This window comes from Sceloporus undulatus, chromosome 10 (assembly GCF_019175285.1).
Source record: "Sceloporus undulatus isolate JIND9_A2432 ecotype Alabama chromosome 10, SceUnd_v1.1, whole genome shotgun sequence".
NCBI classification, from domain to species: Eukaryota; Metazoa; Chordata; class Lepidosauria; order Squamata; family Phrynosomatidae; genus Sceloporus; species Sceloporus undulatus.
In genome coordinates, this window is record NC_056531.1 from 10,221,946 (window position 1) to 10,244,075 (window position 22,130).

Below are 22,130 nucleotides of genomic sequence, written 5' to 3' on the forward strand. Positions count from 1 at the left end.
GAGGAGGAGGAGGAGGAGGAGGAGGAGGAGGAGGAGGAGGAGATGATGATGATGATTGATGACTGTTAGTTTTCCTGGACCTTTGTGAGGAAGAGTGGGGTATAAATTCAATAATGTAAATCTACATAAACATTTTGCATCCTCCAGTGGCCAGCTCCAGTATCTTTGTGTCATAGAATCCTAGAGTTGGAAGAGATCCTGAGGGCCATCTAGTCCAACCCCATTCTGCCATGCAGGAACTCTCAATCAAAGGATCCCCGACAGATGGCCATCCAGCCTCTGTTTAAAGACCTCTAAGGAAGGAGACTCCACCACACTCCGAGGAAGGAGTGTGTTCCACTGTCAAACAGCCCTTATTGTCAGGAAGTTCCTCCTAATGTTGAGGTGGAATCTCTTTTCCTGTAGCTTACATCCATTACTCCGGGTCCTAGTCTCTGGAGCAGCAGAAAACAACCTTGCTCCATCCTCAATATGATATCCCTTCAAATATTTAAACAGGGCTATCTTACCCTTCTCTTCTCCAGGCTGAACATCTCCAGTTCCTCATAGGGCATGGTTTTCAGACCCTTCACCATTTTAGTCACCCTTCTTTGGACGCACTTCAGTTTCTCAACCTCCTTTTTCAATTGTGGTGCCCAGAATTGGACACAATATTCCAGGTGGGGCCTGACCAAAGCAGAATAGAGTGGCACTATTTCTTCCCTTGATCTGGACACTATATTTCTATTGATGCAGCCTAGAATCACATTGGCCTTTTTAGCTCTCGCATCACACTGTTGACTCATGTTCAACTTGTAGTATATGTGGACTCCTAGATCCCTTTCACACATAGTCTCCTAAAGCCAGGCGTCCCCCCCATCCTATATCTATGCATTTCACATGATCATGTACTTCTCTTTCTCTGTCCATGGGTCCAAAGCCTTTGGTTGAGAACTCCAGTCATAGCTGCTGCTTACTTAGTAGACTCTTCTGAGAAGATTTGTACTGTATATACTCATGTATAAGTCTAGAAATTTTAATCAAAAATTGACCCCAAAAAAACTGAGTTGACTTATCCACAGGTCAATGTAAGTACTGCACTTCAACACTTATTTTAAAATGAGCCATTCACTGGTAAAGAGCAAGAGCGTAACCTGTCCTGGAAGCACTGACCCCCCTCTAGTCTCTCATCCATCCAGCCTTTAGGATGAGCACAAACAGTTGTACCTGATGGAATTTTGTAAGTTCTTTGGCATTGTTTACTTTGGCTTCATCTTTTAGATCTTTAGTTATATGCCCATAAGTCTGATATCCAAGGGTCATATCAAAATCCATAATTTTCTCCCAAAACCTGACCTTGACTTATACGTGAGGTCGACTTACAGCTGAGTATATACAGTGGTCTTTTAAAGGCCAGATCTGCATGGGCCAGGATACTCCAGAGGCAGCCCAGAGTATCCTGGCCCTACATCTGCTCCAACCTTCCCCCATTACCTGGCCGACTGTTCTCATGCCATGGTGTCTGTCCTCATGAGCATCCCACTGAGCCACTACCATGGGTTACTTACTTCTGAGGTCAGAATGAGGCACCCAGCTTCAATCATATGGCTGGTTGCTTAAGGAGTTAGACAGGGATGCATTATGGCTCCCACCCTATTTAATTTATATGTTAATGATATCCTTGGCTTTCTTTCTTCAACATCGGTCTTGAGCATACGCGGATTTTGGTATACGCGGGGGGGGGGGTCCAGAATGGATCCCCCGTGTATACCAAGGGCCCACTGTATATATTTTAAAACATTTGAAGAGTGTGAGACACCGCTTCTGGTCCAGAATGTGCCAGGTGTCATCTGGACTGCTTGCACCAGAACTGGGGTTTGGGCTGCACATCCTCTGAATGGGATGCCACTAAAAGGTGGGTGACGGGCCTTTTGGCCAATGTAGCCAATTCCTGACTGCTGCCATGGTGCCTTTGTATTTCTCCTAGTCCCTTTTGCTTGACTTTGTGGCTGATTTAAAATAGTACGTTTGTGATGCGACTGGCGTGCCACAGCCACATCCAGGAAGTCAGTACAACTGTTATATGCATAGGTCTCTTCCCGCTAATTTAAAGTGAAACAGTAAAAAAGAATGGAGCTGCAGCAGAGAAGCTAATTAAGGAGGAGACCCCCATCAGGATGGAGGGGGGCCTCTGTATTTCGTCCTATTTCTTAGGACGGCCGAATCAGCGTCGGTAGCTGGTGATGCTTTGTTTGGCTCGCAAGGTTGCTTAATTATTCTGCTGGTAGGGTTGCTGGCATGCTGTTTTTATGGACTTTGCAGGACTTCATTAGAAAAATGTATCAGTTACTTGTGATGTCTTGGGGAGATGATGCTCATTGTTTGGTGGATTGTTTTTCCTTTTTGTTTCCCTGTTGATATGATACCAAAGCAGAGAATGTATGTTTGGAGCTGTTCAAAACAACAAGCTCTAATACTACTACTAGTAGTAATAATAATTATTATTTGCAGTAGCTTGGGTAATCTGACAGTCGATCGATATTTTTATATCACTTGCTGTCGGCCTAAATGTCTCCCTTTCCTTCTCTCTCTCTCTTTCGATGTCTCCCAACTTATGAACCACTGCACTTGCCGATCACAGATTTGCCCATTAGGCATTGGGTTTTGGTTCGGATTGTGGATTGAATGACTTTGTTTACTTTATCAAATACATGTCGATATCTGAAAATTGTCCTAAAAGCTTTGAAAAGTGTTTGAACTCCCTTCCAAGATAATTTTGTCCTTTTCCTGGGCTTGCGAAAGCTAATATATTGATTTCCACTCATCTTCTGAATTGATTTTTTTTTTTTTTTTAAATGACTGCTTTCCTCCTTTTATGGGCAAATCTTGTTAGGCGTAGTGGCAAACTTTTCAGGAAAAAAATGCTCATTTGTTATTACTACTCCTCTAAAGCTCCATGGAATTTCTACTCCCATCGTGGGTGGGACAATGAATGTTTTGTGTTTTGGTGTGGATGCAGTAAAGTCTCTTTGGGACTCAAGCCAATCTATAAGTGGTGGGTGGAGGAGACGAATGGAGCAAGGAAAGGAGAAGTAATGTCCTCTTAGAATGGATTGAATAATTCTGTGATGTAATTGGGGATAGCATATTGCCCCTTGTCTTTAAATATTGATTCTCCGTTTATTCCTCAGCATCATTCCTGAATACTCGGATATGTAAACCTTATGGGACTGTGAAGTCGAAGGCTTTCATGGCCAGCATCCATAGTTTTTTGTGGTTTTTCGGGCCATGTTCTAGGAGAGTTTATTCCTGACGTTTCACCAGCATCAGATGCTAGAAAAACGTCAGGAATAAACTCTTCTTATGGGAATCTTTAGCACCTTTAGGTAACATGGGAAGGGACTAGAGGGAAGACGAGTGGCGCTAACTCCATTCCTGTGCCGAATGCCATTTGATACTTTTGGATGGATTTTGGTAAGGGAGGATCTCTCCCTTGCTTACATGCCTTTTAAGAACAGAACACAACACTTCTTCACCCCAGCCACAGAGAAGCATTTTGAGGCATGCAGAGATCTCCCAGGGTCTTTAGTCCTCTTTTCAACAATTTAAGGGCCAAACAAGATAAGACATCATAAGTCTATGGTTGATCTCACATCTCTTTCAAAACCAGCCAAAGAAGATTAACAGAGATATTGGGACACTGAGGAGAGATTGGCTTACCTTCAGTTTTCTCAATTTAAATAGCCCCATCTCCACCCTCTTGTTATTTTCTCACATAGGAAACATAGGGCCCTGAACATAGGGCTTCAGGTCACTTTGGAGGTATGCTGTTTAAATTATGCATGCATCCTAAGAGGCCAGAAGCCGTGCCAAAGCTTTGGTGCAGCTTCTGGCCTCTTAAGATGAGTGTATCATTTAAACAGCATACCTCCGAAGTGACCTGAAGCCTGACAGTTCGGGCCCATAGGCGCACAATGAGGATTGTCCTCTGGAAAAGGGCTAGGGAGTCTGCGACCCTCAATGTTTGACTTCTGTTGTGCTTGGCCATTGGACCAATGTGAGTTGAAGTCCAACAACATGCTCGCTCCATCCTGGTCACCCTCTTTAAGTATTTGAAGGGGTGTCACATTGAGGATGGAGCAAGCATGTTTTCTGCTGCTCCAGAGACTACGACCCAGAGCAACGGATGCAAGCTCCAGGCAAAGAAATTCCACCTCAACATTAGGAGGATCTTCCTGACAGTAAGAGCTGTTTGACAGTGGAACACACTCCCTTGGAACATGGTGGGGTCTCCTTCCTTGGAGGTCTTTAAGCAGAGGCTGGATGGCCATCTGTTGGGGATGCTTTGATTGTGATTTCCTGCATGGCAGAATGGGGTTGGACTGGATGGCCCTTGAGGTCCCTTCCAACTCTATGATTCTATGATCCTCAATGTGACACCCCTTCAAATACTTAAACAGGTCTATCATATCACTTCTTAACCATATCTTCCCCAGGCTAAACATACCTAGCTCCCTAAGTCTTTCCCTATAAGGCATGGTTTCCAGGCCCTTCACCATTTTGGTGGCCCTCCTCTGGACATACTCCAACTTGTCAGCATCCTTTTTGAATTGTGCTGCCCAGAACTGGACACAGGTCAGAACAGTTGCCTGCTACCTCGGAGGTAATATGTCAAGAAACATGAGGGGGACAGTCTTGTTGCATTTGAGTCTTGCCAGTGGAGGCATGTGGTTGTTCATTATGGGAACAGAATGCTGAGCTAGATGAGTCTTTGGCATGATCCAACAGGGCTCTTCCTATGTATCATCTTAACAATTGGCAGGGAAAGGTATACAATAGGCATTTCTCTACTGGGTTGTTGTTTAAGCGTGGGCTGCATTTGAGCAGATCCACTGAGGTTTAGAGGGGGTGACAACAAAAGAGAATGCTTGCATTTAGCTGTGAGCCACTACTACCATCCTTGATAAATTTGCCAACAGGTCTGTAAGAGAGAGAGTGTGTGTGTGTGTGTATAAAATGGGGCATGAAATCAACAAATTTGAATTAGGGTGACAGCAGGAATTGCTTTCGGCAGTAAATGAGATGTGATCATAGCATGCCTTGGAAACAAATTATTTGAACCAATATAAAAGACTGTTTCCCTTCGCTTGCTAAACAACAATATCATGAAATGGTTAAGCCCTGTGATGGCAGTCGGTGGGAGGTTTCTCAGGAAGGTCTTGCGTTATTTAGATGTCATGCGTTACCATTTCTTGCAGCCTTTGCTTTACTGTGTGTTTGATAGTACTAAAAATTATCATGAGTTTTGTTAAGGTTATCAGGAATTGAATGATGATTGGATTAAAGCTCCTCATCCCAGCCATATTCCCAGGCTGAGACTTTCCTTTCCATGCACAATAACAGAGACATTTCTCTTGGTCCACAACAGAGGTGCAGGGTGGAAAAAATTCACACTACATACACATACACATCTTCATTCATCCATCCATCCATAGTTGCCTGCACTGTTGTACAGCAATTCATCATGTTAGATGAGCTAAATATAGGATGTCAAGTTCCAGTTATTCTTCTGACCCTTTAGAGACAAACCAAAGCTAACAAAATGAAATTCAACACAGAGAAATGTAAGGTATTGCACTTAGGGCGGAAAAATGAAATGCACAAATATAGGATTCTGGGGGACACCTGGCTGAACGAGAAACGTGTGAAAGGGATCTGGGAGTCCAAGTAGACCACAAGTTGAACATGAGTTCAACAGTGAGATGTGGCAGCTAAAAAGGCCAATGCGATTTTAGGCTGCATCAATAAAAGTATAGTATCTAGATTAAGAGAAGTAATAGTGCCACTCTATTCTGCTGCCCTTGTGGTCTCTTCCAACTCTATGAGTTTATGATTTTATAATTCAAAGGATTAAAATGGGAAGAGAGTCCATCTAAATACTCAAAATCCGCAAAACAGTGATACCTTTGTTGGACCAACCAAAGTGCACAAAATACGCCTAAACATGAAGGAGAATTTCTTTACTGTAAGAAGTGTGTTGATGCACTGTAGTCCTGTTGAAGCAGCCTAGAATTACATTGTTGTTGTTGTTTTGGTTCCTCTATGAATTTACTATATGGAAGTGATTTTTGACCATCAGCTATATGTCTAAATGATTTTTAAAAAATTACACTTTTTATAAAAATCACATAATACCAGCTCCACCAATCGCTGATAACATTGATATCACATATCAGAAATTCTGAATCATCAATTCAGACATGTAAAAAAGACATAATATATAATCCATATATACAGAAGATACCGCGTATATAATATGTATAACATGTAATAAACAAATAATATTTCCTCATATAAAATATATCTTTCCTTTGTGATGTCTATCTCCTGCTTGGTTGTATAAAGATTCTAACTTCCTACCAGCTGGTCTGGAGCTTGCAAGCTATTAAATTGTTCCAATTTCTGTTACGTTAAGTGTAACCGTAACTTCTATTTGTTACGTAATTCTAACCACTGTCTTCCTCTCTATATTCAATGTTATATTACAGTATATTTTGTCTTCTTGTTGTCTTCCTGGAAGTTTATAAATCAGTTGCCTGTGATTATTAGATTATACCGTTTCTTGATCCAAAAAGTTTTAACTGGTTTCCAGCCATTTATTTGTTTTATTGAATAGTCTTGTATTAGAGTAGTCAATATATCAAGGTCCATCATCTCTTTTAGCTTTATTAACCAGTCCTCCATTGTCGATGTTGCCTTTTTCCCCCACTTTTGCACATAAAGCATCTTGGTTGCCGTTGCCGTATATAGAAGTAATCTCTGATGTGTCTTCTCAGTTTTTGATTTTGTTTTATCAGTCAAATTCAATAGATATCACCCTGGGCTCTTTGGAACATTTTCTTATAATATTTCTATGTATTCTTTCCCAGAAATTATTTGTTTTTGTTTTGTTTTGCTAAGGCACATCTCCCCCACATGGAGCAAAAGGTTCCATTTGTTTCTTGGCATTTCCAAAATTCTCGTTTCCATGTTTTTTTATGTTTTTGGTGTCATGGTGAAGCATCTTCAAATATTTTCTTTTAAGTTTTGGCATGAAGTAACTTTCTGGGAGTTTTCCCATATTTTCCCCCATGATTGTAACTCAGTAGTTTTTCCTCTGTCTTTGGCCCATTTCACTACTGAATCTTTGATTCAGTGCTCCAGCTCTTGTTCTCTTAAAATGTTACAAAGCTTTGCCGTGTGATATTTACCGTCATCTACAAAACTCCTATCCAATTCATTTTTAACTGGTTCAAATTTTTCTAATTCATTGTCCATTTGGTCTCTTTCTGTTATTTGTTTATAAAAGAACCAGTTATCATTCAGTCCGTCCCTACCAAAATCTTCTTTTGTTGTCAGTTTAAAATTGTTGGGATGTTACTTAATGAAAATGTCCTCAAACTGTCCAAACAGTTCTAAAATGGGTCCCAAGAGACTATATTTGGAAGAAGAAGAAATGATGTAGTTTGATGGAGTCTCCTTTGGAGGTTTTTAAACAGAGGCTGGATGGATATCTGTTGGGGTTGCTTTGATGGTGTATTCCTGCATGGCAGAAGAGGGTTGGATGGCTCTTGAGGTCTCTTCCAATTGTATGATACTATGTATGATTATATGAATCTTTCTGCTTTTACAGGTAACCAAAATGGTCAAAACTGTCACAACCCGGACCGTGCGCCAGGTTCCACTTGGGCCCGATGGTCTCCCTGTGGTGGAAGGCTCATCTCCCATGGGCAGTTACACTGACTCTATAGACAGGAGGCACATGAAGAATGGGGAACGATACATCACACCACAAGCTTCTTCCACCTTGACCCGATCTTACAACAGCTACAATGACTCCTATCCAGACAGTCACGACGGCCAGTACCGCCCTTTCGTGGGCCACGATGGTTATGGAGACCTCCCGGACAACTATGGTAGCTTGTCCCGCAGCATCAATTACCGTCCACGTTATGCCTATGTCCCTGGGAACAGTTACCGGCCAGAGGATGGTAGTTTCACGTTGCCAAGCAGAAGGGATAACTATGGCCCGCTGCCCCAACCTCAGGTGCCAACAGGGAGCAACGCAGACCTGAACCGCTCCCAGCCAGAACGATTCCAACCTGAGCCATATGGCCTTGAAGATGATAACCGCAGCCTTGGAGTTGACGATGAGGGATATGAGCTTGATCCAGAATACTCAACAGTGAACCGCAGGACATCAGCTGGGATGCCTGAGAGAGGAAGGCCTCTCAAGGGAAGGTAAAACCACTATGTTGAATATTTGCTTTTCTTTATGCAGCTACCCTCATGGCTGCTTCGTCCAGCTGATGTCCACCCACTAGTCCTGGTCAATCACAAATGGTGGGAGCAGTAGTTTAAACGTCTGCAGGGCTTCAGGTTTGGAAGGCTGTATTCAACATCTTTATCAGTGACTCGGATGAAAGAATAGAGGGTATGCTTACCAAGTTTGCAGATGACACCAAACTAGGAGGAGTAGCTAATACCCCAGAGGACAGGATCAAAATTAACTAGAATAAACTAGAAAGCTGGGCCAAAGCTAACCAAATGAAATTCAACACAGAGAAATGTAAGGTACTGCACTTAGGGTGGAAAAATGAAATGCACAGATATAGGATGGAGGACTCCTGGCTTAAGGAGACTACGTGTGAAAGGGATCTGGGAGTCCAAGTAGACCACAAATTGAACATGAGTCAACAGTGTGATGTGGCAGCTAAAAAAGGCTAATGTGATTTTAGGCTGCATCAGTAGAGGTACAGTGGTACCCCGGGATACGAAATACCCACGTTACGAAATTTCCGGGATACGAAAAAATCCTATAGGAAATAACTGTTCCGGGTTACGAAATATTTTTCGGCTTACGAAAAAAATTTTGGTGCTTTTCGGCGCTTTTTCGCACGAAATCGCGGCTTCCAGCGCTAGCGCCTATGGGCTTATTCGGCTTACGAACGAATTCGGGTTACGAACAGCGGCGCGGAACGAATTAATTTCGTAACCCGGGGTACCTCTGTATAGTGTCTAGACCAAGGGAAGTAATAGTGCCACTCTATTCTGTTTTGGTCAGGCCTCACCTGAATATTGTGTCCAGTTCTGGGCACCACAATTCAAAAAGGACATTGAGAAACTGGAGCATATCTACAGGAGGTCCACCAAAATGGTGAAAAGTCTGGAAACCATACCTTATGGGAAAAGACATAGGGAACTGGATACGTTTAGCCTGGAGAAGAGAACGTTAAGAGGTGACATGATAGTCTTGTTTAAATATTTGAAGGGATGTTATACTGAGGAGGGAGCAAGCTTGTTTTCTGCTGCTCCAGAGACTAGGACCCAGAGCAATGGATGCAAGCTCCAGGAAAAGAGATTCCACCACAACATTAGGAAGAACTTCCTGACAGTAAGAACTGTTCAACAGTGGAACACACGGAGTGTGGTAGAGTCTCCATCTTTGGAGGTTTTTAAACAGAGGCTGGATGGCCATCTGTCAGGAATGCTTTGATTGAGAGTTCCTGCATGGCAGGGGTTGGACTGGATGGCCCTTGCAGTCTCTTACAACTCTATAATTTTATGATTCTATGGTCTGCTCTTTTTACATCCATTCTGGGGGTTTGTATAGAGAAAACTTTTTATATTATCTTGGGCACAGCATGCGTGCTTTCTGCATGTGTGAGATTAATTTGTATGCTGGAGTTGGTAACCCTGTTAGCAATGGTCATTCTCAGGTTGATTGATAATCCTTGTAAGGAGACGAAAGGCAGACAAAGAATGGGCAATTCATTCCTAGGAGGCCAGCAGAAATGCCAGTTAATTGTTTAGGACAGTGGTTCTTAAACGGTGGAGCAGGACCTCTGGGGTGGTTGGGCATGAGAGTTGCTCAAGGTTAATGCAAGACTTGGAGGCCCTGATCCCTCTACAACAGTGGTTCTCAACCTTCCTAATGCTGTGACCCCCCAGATAGAGGAGCGGTGTCTCAGTTCCTAAATCCATTGGAATTATATGTTTTCTGATGGTCTTAGACGACCCCAGTGAAAGGGTCTTTCCACCTCCAAAGCGGTTACGACCCACAGGTTGAGAACTGCTGCTCTACATCAAGTGGGCAGACATCATGTCTGCGTGTACTGTAGATATAAAGGAGGATTCCAAAGGTAAAAAGTGTACCCAAAGGTAAAATGTTTGAGTACCATTGGTTTAGGAAACTGTCTAAAAGGAAGGTCAGTAGTGAAATTGTTGCATTCAGATTGCAACAAAAGGTCTTCCTTTTGTCCAAAACTGAGTTTTGTACTTTCACATAAATTAGATTTATGTGACAGCTTTGATAATCATAACCATAGAAATGAATGAGCAAGATGCATCACAAAATCTATTCAGTCCTTTAAGAAGAATTTGAGAGCTTATTTCCTGGATAGGGTTTTTTTTGGGGGGGGGTTTGTTTTGTTTTGTTTTTGCATTAATGTTTTAAGGACAAATCCTGATAATTATGTTAATACTGTGAAACATTATTATGTGTATTAGAAAGCTTGATCTTTCTTTGGGAATTACACTGACTAGTTGGTAACCTATATATAAGAGTATAGGACTACACCAATATTGCACTAAATCAGAACATTAAGTTGCGAAATGCTGTTCAGATGTTATGGCCGCTAGCCTAAATAATAATTGTTTTTTTAAAAAAGTGCTCTTTTGAATAAAGTTGTTTTGGTTGAATTTATGTTAAATTGAAGGATTTGTTTCTGGATGGCATTTCATGCAGTGTAATATAAAGTGATTAAAACAAAGCAACTGATTATGGTATAATACAATGAACAGCTGCCAATAAACTGTTAAAGTTAATATGTTTAAATTCAAATAGTTATTGTTGTTTCCAGTAAGAGGGTTGAAAAATAATAATAATAGCCAGACTTTAAAAACAAAATATGAATAATCAATTAAACGAACTAGAAGTGTGTCTTTAAAGTCATTTGGTTTCAACCAAGGCATGTTTGCATACATACTGTATATGCAAATACAGGTATTCCAGAATCCCCCAAAATCTGAAATCCAAAACACTTCTGGTCTCAAGCATTTTCAGTAAAGGAAACTCAACCCGTACTCTCAGTTACTACTGCTATATGTTTGCATTTTTAAAATATTGCAGACATCCCTTTGATGCATTATTTTGTGGTGTCTCCATGGGGCCAACTTGTTTAGAAGTGTTTCTTCTTCTCTTTTTGCATTACTTTTGCCGTGTGTTTTTCTCCGTATTTAAATATGATCAAGGAACTTTGACAAGCAATTTAATTTGAATGCAGTGTAGCAACATAAAGAGGCAAGTGCTGGGTATGCTATTTAAGGTAACGTCTCTTCCTGGCTTCAGAAATAGTCAAAGTAATTTTTCCATGAATAAATTAGCCATCATCTTTCATTTCCAAGGCACCTCTGACAATAAATGCTGTTTTCTATTTAATGATGAAGCTCAGAAGTAATTAGCCTTTGATTGCAGGGTAAATTTTTGTGTTTGTATGAGGATTTCCCCTCTTGTCTTCCTTAAAAGCAAGGTCTATATGGGATCACAACTGAAGCTGACAAGAATAAATATAATGACAATGTCATATACCTGCCAGATCTGTCAACAGGCTTCACATGTTTTTGTTAATTTTACTCCCCTTTGCTCAGTTTTGAGTGCCTCATTGGCTCCAGAACTGGTATGGTGTAGTGGTTAGAATGGGACGGTCTATAACTTTGTGGGGCTGGTGGGCATTTTTGCAGGTTTAAGGAGGCCATGTGGGTGCCACCACAGAATGGCTGCCAGGATGATTGTGTCCAGAAAGAAAGCATTCGTTTTGCAGAAACACAAACTGATGTGGCTACAGAAGGAATCAGTCCAAGAACGTGAATACGGTGGGCTATTGGTGTCCACCTCGGCTTGGTTCCAGGAACCCCATGAATACCAAGATCTGTTGATGTCTTTTTGGAATTTGTGTTTGAATATTTTCAAGCTGTGGATGCAGAATCCATGGATACAGAGAGTCTGTAACTAACACGCTCCCTCAGAGCATGGTAGAGTCTCCTTTCTTGGACGTCTTTAAGCAGAGGCTGGATGGCCATCTGTCAGGGACGCTTTGATTTAGATTTCCTGCATGGCAGGGGGTTGGATTGGATGGCCCTTGGGGTCTCTTCCAACTCTATGATTCTATGATAAAGCTTTTAGTATAAAATAGGGAGCTGTTTGTTCCTCCTGAATTCCCTGGAGAAGGGAGGAAAAGAGATACATAAAAAATAAAAAATCACAGCATGCCCTTCGCAAGAATCCAACCTGCCTTTTTTTTGCATTTATCTGCCAGTGCTGACCTGTTCTCCATATCATTCTCTTGTCTATTTGATATCTGTCTGACTTTTAAAATCCCATCCTAACTCAAAAAAGCTTAGGGCAACATATTTGGTTCTTCCACCCTTCATGCTCAAAAAAACCTAGAGGGGAAGCTAAGACTGAATGACAGGATGGTCCTTGTGGTCTCTTCCAGCTCTATGATTCTATGATTCTGAGAGTCGAACTGGTCCTCCAGTCTCACACCACCAACGTAACCAGTGTGCCACATGGAGCTTTTACCTTGGGATACTTTGAGGTCAAAGTAGCTGTGGACTCCAGAGCCCTGTTGTGAAAAGCTCACTGAATTACCATATATGCTTAACTATATGTTGACCTCATGTATAAGTCAAGGGCAGGTTTGGGGGCCAAATTATGGATGTTGATAGGACTCATAGGGTAAAACTTAGCAGCATGTAACAAAGGATAGAATGGATGAAGCAAAGGGAAATGATACCCAAGATCTTGAAAAATGTTGACAGGCATTTAGGGTGTGCTCACCCTAAAGGCTGGATGGATGAGATAGTAGAGGGGTTGATGGCTTCTTTTAGGCCCTCCAAGAAGAGATTAATTTCTCACCTCTCCCCAGGGGATGGTTCCCTTTTTTGATAAGAGTTAAAGTACAGTACTTACATTGACCCGTGAATAAGTCAACCCAGGTTTTTGGGTCAATTTTTTGACTAAAATTTCTAGATTTATACATGAGTATATACAGTACTGTAACAGCCAGAGATGCTGCCCTGGATTGGTGTCCCATCCACCAAGAAAGCCAAAAACAGGTAACATTTCTTTTAACTATAACTGCATTTACAGTTGCCCCTCCAAGTCCGTGGACTTGAAATGTGCGGACTTGGAAAATCGCAGAGGGGCAACCACTATTAATGGGTGCAAACCCCACATTCACATGCCCCATTCAAGCCTATGGGGCTTGAATATGTGCGAGATTTCAAACTCATGGGGGGGGGTCTGGAACAGATCCCCCATGAGTTCAAAGGGGCGATTGTATTTGAAAAAGTAAGTCAGATAGATTTACAAATATCACAAGCCCACCAAGGTGTAATAAAGACTCGCAAAGCATTGCAGATGCTAAGAGTCAGCATTCTGTGGCCACTGAACACTGTCCCTCCCCATTGATCTGTTTTGGTTGTCTTCTCCTCTTAGGTGTTCTATTTCTGGAGCTTGCATTTTGATAAGCCTCTGGTTTTTCCAAGTCTGCTTATACCCACCATGCCCTGTTTGTGTGAGGATGATGGCACTATATATTGGCTGTATAAACAGAAATACTCATGGACCGAACATTGAAAATAAAGGAAATGATTTTAGATCCACTTTTCATCTCAAGACACCATGTGGGATCCAGCATAGATGATTTATTCCTTGTGTCCACTGATGTTGGAAAGTCCCCCTTTCTGTTACATTTTTTACAGCTTGGCTGTTCAGGCATCCATTTCTCCATTTGGTGACATGTTGCGCTGATTTACTGTCACAGTTCTCCCCCTCCTGGTATCAACAACCATCCCTCAGAGGTCAGACATGAAGAGAGAGCCCAGCGGCTTTCCTCCCACTTAGAAATGAGGAAAGGAATTGATTTTCAATAAGTCTTGAAAGGTTAATAATTCTGGCGATAAATGAAATTTGGCCAATGGACAAAGACTACAGCTGGCAATGGGGAGCTAAAGCATACAGTGTTGTAACACTGAGAAACAACCAAGATGTGGATTTTTCCTCCTGTCTTCCTCCTCTCCTTACAGATATTACTTTTACTCCGTCTGTTCCTATCATTACTATTCTTATTGATTATGATGATGGCATTCTTACTGCCATTGCTATTTAATATCATCCTGCATTTTGTTTATTGATTTAATTCCATTATGAAGTATTTATAGGCTCCTTGATCCCTCCCAGGGCAGCTTGTAAAACCCTAAAATGCAAATTCATTAGAACCATACAATTAGAACGCAAAACACAGTCAATATATAACGCAGGGAGAAAATCATAGCACTTGTCGGAAACACTTGCAGAATAAAAGAACCCTAGGATAATGTAAAATCTAAATATTCAAAGATATAGCCATGTTAGTCTGTAGAATCAGTGCGTAGAGAGATCTTGTAGCACCTGCATCCAAATGTATCCGTGGAGGTAGACTGAAGTCCAAGAAAGGTCATGCTGCCAATTTCTTTCTTTAGATTTTTTATTTTTAAAAATGTCTTTACGCTCAGCCATGAAACCCATTGGGTCACCTTGGGCAAGTCAGATGTTCTCAGCCTCAGGAGAAGGCAATGACAAACCTCCTCTCAACAAACTTTGCCAAGAAAACCCCATGATAGCCCCATGACAGCTTTAGGGTTGCCGTAAGCTGGAAACGACTTGAAGGTGCACTACTACAACAGCAGTATTAGTCTAAAATCCAATAGAGAGGAGACCCTGTAAAAGACTTCCAAAGCCTTGAGGCTTCTACACAGTGTCCCCTGTCCTTGGTGTTCTCCAGCCTAGTTAGTAGGTTTTCTTGAAAGACCAGAAAGTTGCTCTCAGGAATTATTTGCATGGATTGATATGAGTGCCAATGGTCTTTCAAATAAGCTGGCCTCAAAGGACTTTAAAGGTTAACACCATGACCTCAAATTGGGCCTGGAAATGGTCTAATATGGTCACTAACCCACAGTACTGAACAGTGGTGTGAGTTGTAGTTCAGCAACACTGGAGTAAACCATGCACACACTCCAGCATTTCACTGAGGAAAACCAGGACACGGGTGGCCATGCACCATCAGGCTGTGGTCAAGGTGGCAAAGGTAATGAATGAGGAAAAAGAGACAAACTAGGAGAGGCTACCAGTTTGCTTTTGCCTGAGCCTCCTGGGAAGCCTACAGAGCCCTGGTGATGCAGTGGTTAAATGCTGTTACTGCAGTCACAATGTTGTGAGTTCGATCCTGAGGGTTCCAGGGTTGACTCAGCCTTCCATCCTTTCGTAGATTGGTAAAATGAGTACTCAGCTTGTTGGGGACAGTTGGCTTACACATTGTAAACCGCTTAGAGAGTGCATAGTCCACCATGAAGTGGTATAGAAATATAGGTGGTATTGCTGTTGCTATGGTTGGGAAGAGCAAGATTCCGCCCCTCTGTTTCTCCTCCTGCTGAGTTAACTGAATTCAAACCCCTTTTGCCCTTAGAACTCAGTTTGCAGCGACTGAAATAAGCTTAGGACAAAGGGGGAAAGGAGGAGGGGGAAGGAGAGACTGGGGAGTTTATCACATGAAGGAGATCGGGAGTTTATCCCGTGAATATCCCAGAATAATTGTGTAATTACACATAACTATTTCACACGACTTTGCACAAAACTTGCCATTAAAGTGGTCACAAGAAGCATTAATGTGCATCTTTCTACTTTCAGGATTTCAGCGACAATGCATTTCCGATAACACTTTATTTGCACAATTGTGTGTGATAATCCTTCGTGCAATTGCTCACCATTTCCGCTTCATTTGCGGGATGCTTGAAATGCGTTTTAATCTCTCTTTAATGCTGAAATCAGCCCCAGTGTGATAAACTCCTGGGGCAGTTTAAAAGCAGCTGAAAAAGTGGGAGGATAGAAAATTAATCTGGATGGTTGGAGGGTAGGACCTTGACCTGCAAGCTGAACAAATGGAGCCAGCTACCTTCACTCAAGTCAGCTGTCTTCACTTAAAGTCACTGTGATGATTGGGGATGTAACAAACTTTCCTCTATGGAAAAAGGCGTATCACTTCCGACTGCAGCAAAGATTTCTACCTGGGGACCTGAAAGCAAAATACGGAGCTTTCTCTCTTCATTCCCCCCACAATTTGCACAAGAGGTTCCTATGCAAATCTCATATTTATCTCCTTTCTTAAGCCAGGCTGTTCTGCTCCCCACTCCCACAGAGAACCAGCCAGTATAGCCAGACAGGATTATTGATCCAAATAGGCAGACAACCCATCTGGTGCATGTACTTTTCCTCAAGCCATGCGACAAAGGAACTGTGACTGTAATTTGTGCAAAAAAATAAAATAAATAAAATAAAAACAAAAAAAATCCCCCAAACACCGTGCACAATTTGTGCAATATTTCTCTTGGCGGATGCAAATGACTAAGTGGAAATGCTCAAAAACGTCTGGCTGTAAGGGGGGGGGGGGGGGGGGGTTCGTTCTCCCAAATGGGATTTAGATTAGCAAGAATTTATATTCCTAGCTGTGACTCTCTGTTTGTCCTGGCACTATGCATGCTTTGGTTGCCAATTTCTCAGAGAGCTGCAGCCAGTCAAGGTATGCTGGATGAGCTAACTCAGTAGTGGCAGCTTCATGTGTTAATGTTAACTGATACGAATAGTCATAGAATCGTACAATTGGAAGAGACCACAAGGGTCATCCAGTCCAACCCCCTGCCATGCAGAAACTCTCAGTCAAAGCATCCCCAACAGATGACCATCCAGCCTCTGCTTAAAGACCTCCAAGGAAGGAGACTCCACTACACTCCGAGGAAGGAGTGTGTTCCACTGTCGAACAGCCCTCACTGTCAGGAAGTTCCTCCTAATGTTGAGCTGGAATCTCTTTTCCTGTAGCTTGCATCCATTGCTCCATGGTGTCCTAAACGGGGCTATCATATCACCTCTTAACCTTCTCTTCTCCAGGCTCAACATCCCCAGCTCCCTAAGTTGTTCCTCATAGGGCAGTGGTGGCAAACCTATGGTACGAGTGCCAGAGGTGGCACTCAGAGCCCTCTCTGTGGGCACACACACCATCACCCAGGGTGGAGTTCGCCAGAGTTTGTTACTGGAAAGCCACAGGGACGTGGCACTTTACAATAAATACATGGGTTTGGGGTTGCAGTTTGGGCACTCAGTCTCTAAATCATTCGCCATCACTGTCATAGGGCATGGTTTCCAGACCCTTCACCATTTTAGTCACCCTCCTTTGGACACGCTCCAGTTTCTCGACAGTGGCAACAGTGGATGAAAATATTAAATATCTATTAAAAGAATACACCTGAAAGAGCCAGCATGGTGTAGGGCAGTGCTTCTCAACCTTCCTAATGCTGTGACCTTTTAATACAGTTTCTCCTGTTGTGGTCACCCCCTGGATAGAGGAGCAGTGTCTTGGTTCCTAAGACCATCGGAAATATGTGTTTTTCGATGGTCTTAGACGACCCCTGTGAAAGGGTTGTTTGACCCCAAAGTGGTCACAACCCACAGGTTGAGAACCACTAGTGTAGAGTGTTGAACTTTGGAGACCAGGGTTCGAGTCCCTGCTACGTTGTGGGTAAATCACACACTCTCAGCTGCAGAAAATCCCATGATAGGATCACATTATGGTCACCATAAGTCAGAAGTGACTTGAAGCCACACGACAACAACAAATCTGTATTAGTGTGTAGCCTGCTTTCTTGGCCCACGTGCTACAAAGGGATCTCATTCTGTCTGCCAGCAATTCCAACAGATGGGTTAAACCCATAATCTCTTTGCTAATTGTCAATTGCTTACATGTCTGGTAGCTGGCCATTTGGTCTGCAGTCGCATTTTCTCTCTCTCTCTCTTCCTCTCGCAATACATCTCTTTTCTCACTTCTGACCCACTTTTCCTAACACTCGCATTTGAATATAGATTGGAAATACGTGGTGGAGGGGGGGGGAATAGAATTCCACTTCAGAGAGCGCCTTCTAATACAGCACAGATTTTCCATCTGTCTGCACACCACCATGCATGCATATGCCTGTCCTCATTTTTATCCAGTCATAATTACACAAAGATGTAAAACCATCCCTGCTGGATCCAGTGAAAGGTCTCTTGAGTCCAGTATCCTACCAGGTGATACTGGGAAGACCACAGTGGGAGTTTAGCAGAATTCAGAAAGACTACTTTGTTGGGGCTACACTGGTCCTTTGAGAGTTGTATCTGTGGATTCTCTATCCACAGATTCAGCCATCCACAGCTTGAAAATATTCCAAAACAAATACAAATTCCACAAAGCAAGCCTTGATTTTGCCCTTGTATATAAAGGACACCATTTCACTCTGCTGTTGTATTTAATGGGACTTGAGCATCCATGGATTTTGGGATCCATTTGGGATCCTGGAACCAAACCCCAGTGGATACCAAGCGCCCGCTGTAGTCCCAAAAAGTAACTTCAAAGCTCTGGTTTGATTGCTATAAGAATTTTGTTGTTGTTGTTGTTGTTGCTTCCTAGTCACTGCTTTTCAACAGTATAGGACTCATAAATATGGAAGTTCTATATTGACCAGTTGTTCTTAATCTTTTCTTTACCAAGTACCCCTTTGAAATATCTTTTGACGATCTAGGAATGCTCCAGCAATAAACCATTCCCAGGACTTCCCCGTGAATGGTTTGTTGCTGGAGCATTCCTGGATCTTTATGGGTTAAGTCTTGGGTGAGTGCGATATCATCTGAAAATCTTCAGCGCAATTGTGTGACTTTGCCGGGAGTATGCCTTTTACTCCTGGCTTTTCTTCCCATCTGATAATCTCCCTTGAAGTTAGGGTGGCTGGGTTTACCTTTGCTGCTCTGTGTTTGATAGCAGCTGCAGTAACAATAACAAGTCTTCAGTTGCTCTGGACAACTGACAGGGACTGCAACTCTCCTGAACAATTATATCATCCATTAAACTTTCCCTCAGGGGCACTGGAGGGAGATGTAAGACTTTTCCTGCTTCTTCTCGCCAGATTGTGGCTGGAGTGGATTGAATGGAAATGTGCAGGCCTAGCCAGCCAGCCTTTGCCTTGGCTTCTGTCACGTGGCTGCTCCGCTGTTGCTCAGCTGCTCAGTCTGCCTTCTCCCCGTAATGGTGTGGCCACAAGACAGAAGCCAAGGCTGGCTGGTCACTCCGCTGCAGAGAGGAGACAGGCTGAGCGACTGTGGAGATGACAGCCAGCCAGTTGGCTTTTGCCCTTCTCTGTTTTTCCCTCACCATATTTCAATTTCCAGAAGTCCCAGCCAGCATGTTCATACAATCATAGCATTATAGAGTTGGAAGAGACCGCAAGGGCCATCCAGTCCAACCCCTTGCCATGCAGGAACTCTCAATCAAAGCACCCCCAATGAATGACCATCCAGCCTCTATTTAAAGACATCTAAAGAAGGAGACTCCACCACTTTCCGAGGAAGTGTGTTCCACTGTCAAACAGGAGGTTCCTCTTAATGTTGAGGTTGAACCTCTTTTCCTCTAGTTTGCATCGATGGCTCAGTGTCCTAGTCTCTGGAGGAGCAGAAAACAAGCTTGCTCCCTCCTCAATATGACACCCCTTCAAATTCTTAAACAGAGCTACTGTAGCACTTCTTAACCGTCTCTTCTCCAGGTTGAACATACCAAGCCCCCTAAGTCTCTCCTCATAAGGCATGGTTTCCAGACCCTTCATCATTTTGGTAGCCTTCCTCTGGGCATGCTCCAACTTGTCAACATCCTTTTCAAATTGTGGTGCCAGTTGTCAAAGATTCATGGAGTTGTTCTCTAACCATGCTTGGCACTCAAGTTTGGAATCATAGGCATATACCAACAACAGACTTATTCTCCAAGTGCAAATCCACATATAATTAAACGAGGATCACGGTGGCAGAATGGGAGTTACTTGAAAACTGTGTGCCTCCTTGTCTGGAACCCTCAACAGCAGTATTTATTCTACACTTGTAATACTTTATTTTAGGTCCTACTTGTGCATCCATTAGGGCTTTAATTCTTCACTACCTTTCTTCTTGAAGGAAGCAAGGGGTAACTTTAGCAATTTTCTTCCTGCTGTGAGAAAGTTTTCACAATTCTAGACTTACTCTGTTCAAAATTCACACATGGTTGTTTTGCACAGAAAACAGCATTTTCTGCATGGAAAAATGTTTTTCCTAAACTGCAGAAGATCAACATCAGTCCAGGATTCTTTTTGTCAGGGTTTCTCAACACGGGGAGAGAAAAAAAATTCTTTTCAACCATTTTTCAAATATTTTTGAATATTTTTTCCATTCCTACTATCGGTATGTATCCTCATGCTTTCTCAGAAACCCATAAACCGTTCTTCAGACTTGGTGAGGGCCATTGTTCAGAGATGTATCTAACCCTGACTCTCTTCCCAAATAGCTGTGAAGCTCTAACATATCATCACCTTCCCCTCCACCTTTCCCCAGATTTACTGTCTCGGTGCTTCGCTTTCAACTTAGATCTTTTCCTATTTCTTTCTCTCCCTCCTGTCACATTCACTATGTGTTTTTATAGGGATGTCTTTTCTGCAGTCATATTTCTTCATCTTCTTTCCAAGCGTTGCCAAGAATCCTTCATCCTCTCTCACTCCTGCCTGCTCTACAATACGCATTTGTTCAACCCTGGAGCCCATCTATCTCCCTCGTAATATTCCTCATCTCCACCCAGAGAGCTAAAAATAAACAAACTATCATTCTTTTCTTTGTGCCGTGTGCGAATCCTTGTTCTTGATCCTGCCTCTGCATTCCCCAACCCTCCAGCTTTTATGCAATGATATTTCTATTTGTTTCTTTTTCAGTCCTTAAGGTAAAGTCCTCTTCTTTTTCCTCTGCAGTGTTTTGATAATGAATATATCTACCTTCTACTAGCAGGAAGGCCATTGAATCATTTTGCATGGTTTGCTTCTTGAATTGCCCAGCTGAGCTAACATATCCAGTGTTTTGGTAGACTTGTTCTATTTGTTTCTTTTGTTGTATGAACTTCTTCTTTGTGGTGTCTGTGACTCACACATATGGGTTGCTCTGTGCCTGCACGGAGATCTTTGAAAACGTTTAGAGCTGTGTTTTGGCAGAAACCCCACACCTTTGCTTGCACTCATATAAGCCAAGCATGATCATTGAAGCGCAGTTCCTTTTCATCAGCCATCATGGTTACTGCCATTTATCTGACTGCCAACTAACCCTTAATAGAGTCATTTCAATGGGAAGAATCCTGTGCATTGGAATGGGAAGAATCCTGTGCAAAAACTAGGAAACCCACAAATGTTGGTGTCACAGGGAACAAGGGATGGCCACAAGGAAACCCTAGAGCTCACAAGGGTCATAGTCAATCAACAGTTTAAGATTTCCCGTGCTGTGGGTAATAGAATCATAAAATCATAGAATAATAGAGTTGGAAGAGACCGCAAGGGCCATCACGTCCAACCCCATTCTGCCATGCAGGAAATCCAAATCAAAGCATCCCCGACAGATGGCCATCCAGCCTCTGTTTAAAGACCTCAAAGGAGGGAGATTCCCCTACACTCTGAGGAAGGAGTGTGTTCCACTGCCATACAGCCCTTACTGTCAGGAAGTTCCTCCTAATGTTGAGATGGAATCTCTTTTGCTGTAGCTTGCTTCCATTGTTCCGGGTCCTAGTCTCTGGAGCAGCAGAAAACAAGCTTGTTCCCTCCTCAGTATGACACCCCTTCAAATATTTAAACAGGGCTATCGTATCACCTCTTAACCTTCTCTTCTCCAGGCTAAACATCCCCATCTCCCTAAGTCGTTCTTTGTAGGGCATGGCTTCCAGACCCTTCACCATTTTAGTCGCTCTCCTTTGGACATGCTCCAGTTTCTCAATGTCCTTTTTAAATTGTGGTGCCCAGAACTGGACACACTATTGAATGAATGAATGAATGAATGAATGAATGAAGGTTTATTTATATACCGCCGTTCCAATGATCACGGCGGTTAACAATAATAACAAAAACAATAACAATACATTATATAACATAAGAACCCCCCAAGATAAAACCATACAACATCATAAAAGCCATCATTCATTCCTAACTTAAAACCAATA

General features: G+C 42.5%; 1 protein-coding gene across 11 annotated transcripts in view; it reads left to right on the forward strand.

Moving 5' to 3' along the window:
• The window catches only part of ARVCF (ARVCF delta catenin family member), a 640,643-nt gene that overhangs the window by 449,823 nt on the left and 168,690 nt on the right, over nt 1–22,130 (forward strand). For all 11 annotated transcript variants that reach the window (XM_042441597.1, XM_042441595.1, XM_042441594.1 and 8 more), the window contains one exon: nt 7,652–8,259. In XM_042441597.1, the coding sequence (XP_042297531.1) occupies nt 7,652–8,259 (608 nt within the window). The remainder of the gene's footprint in view (nt 1–7,651; nt 8,260–22,130) is intronic.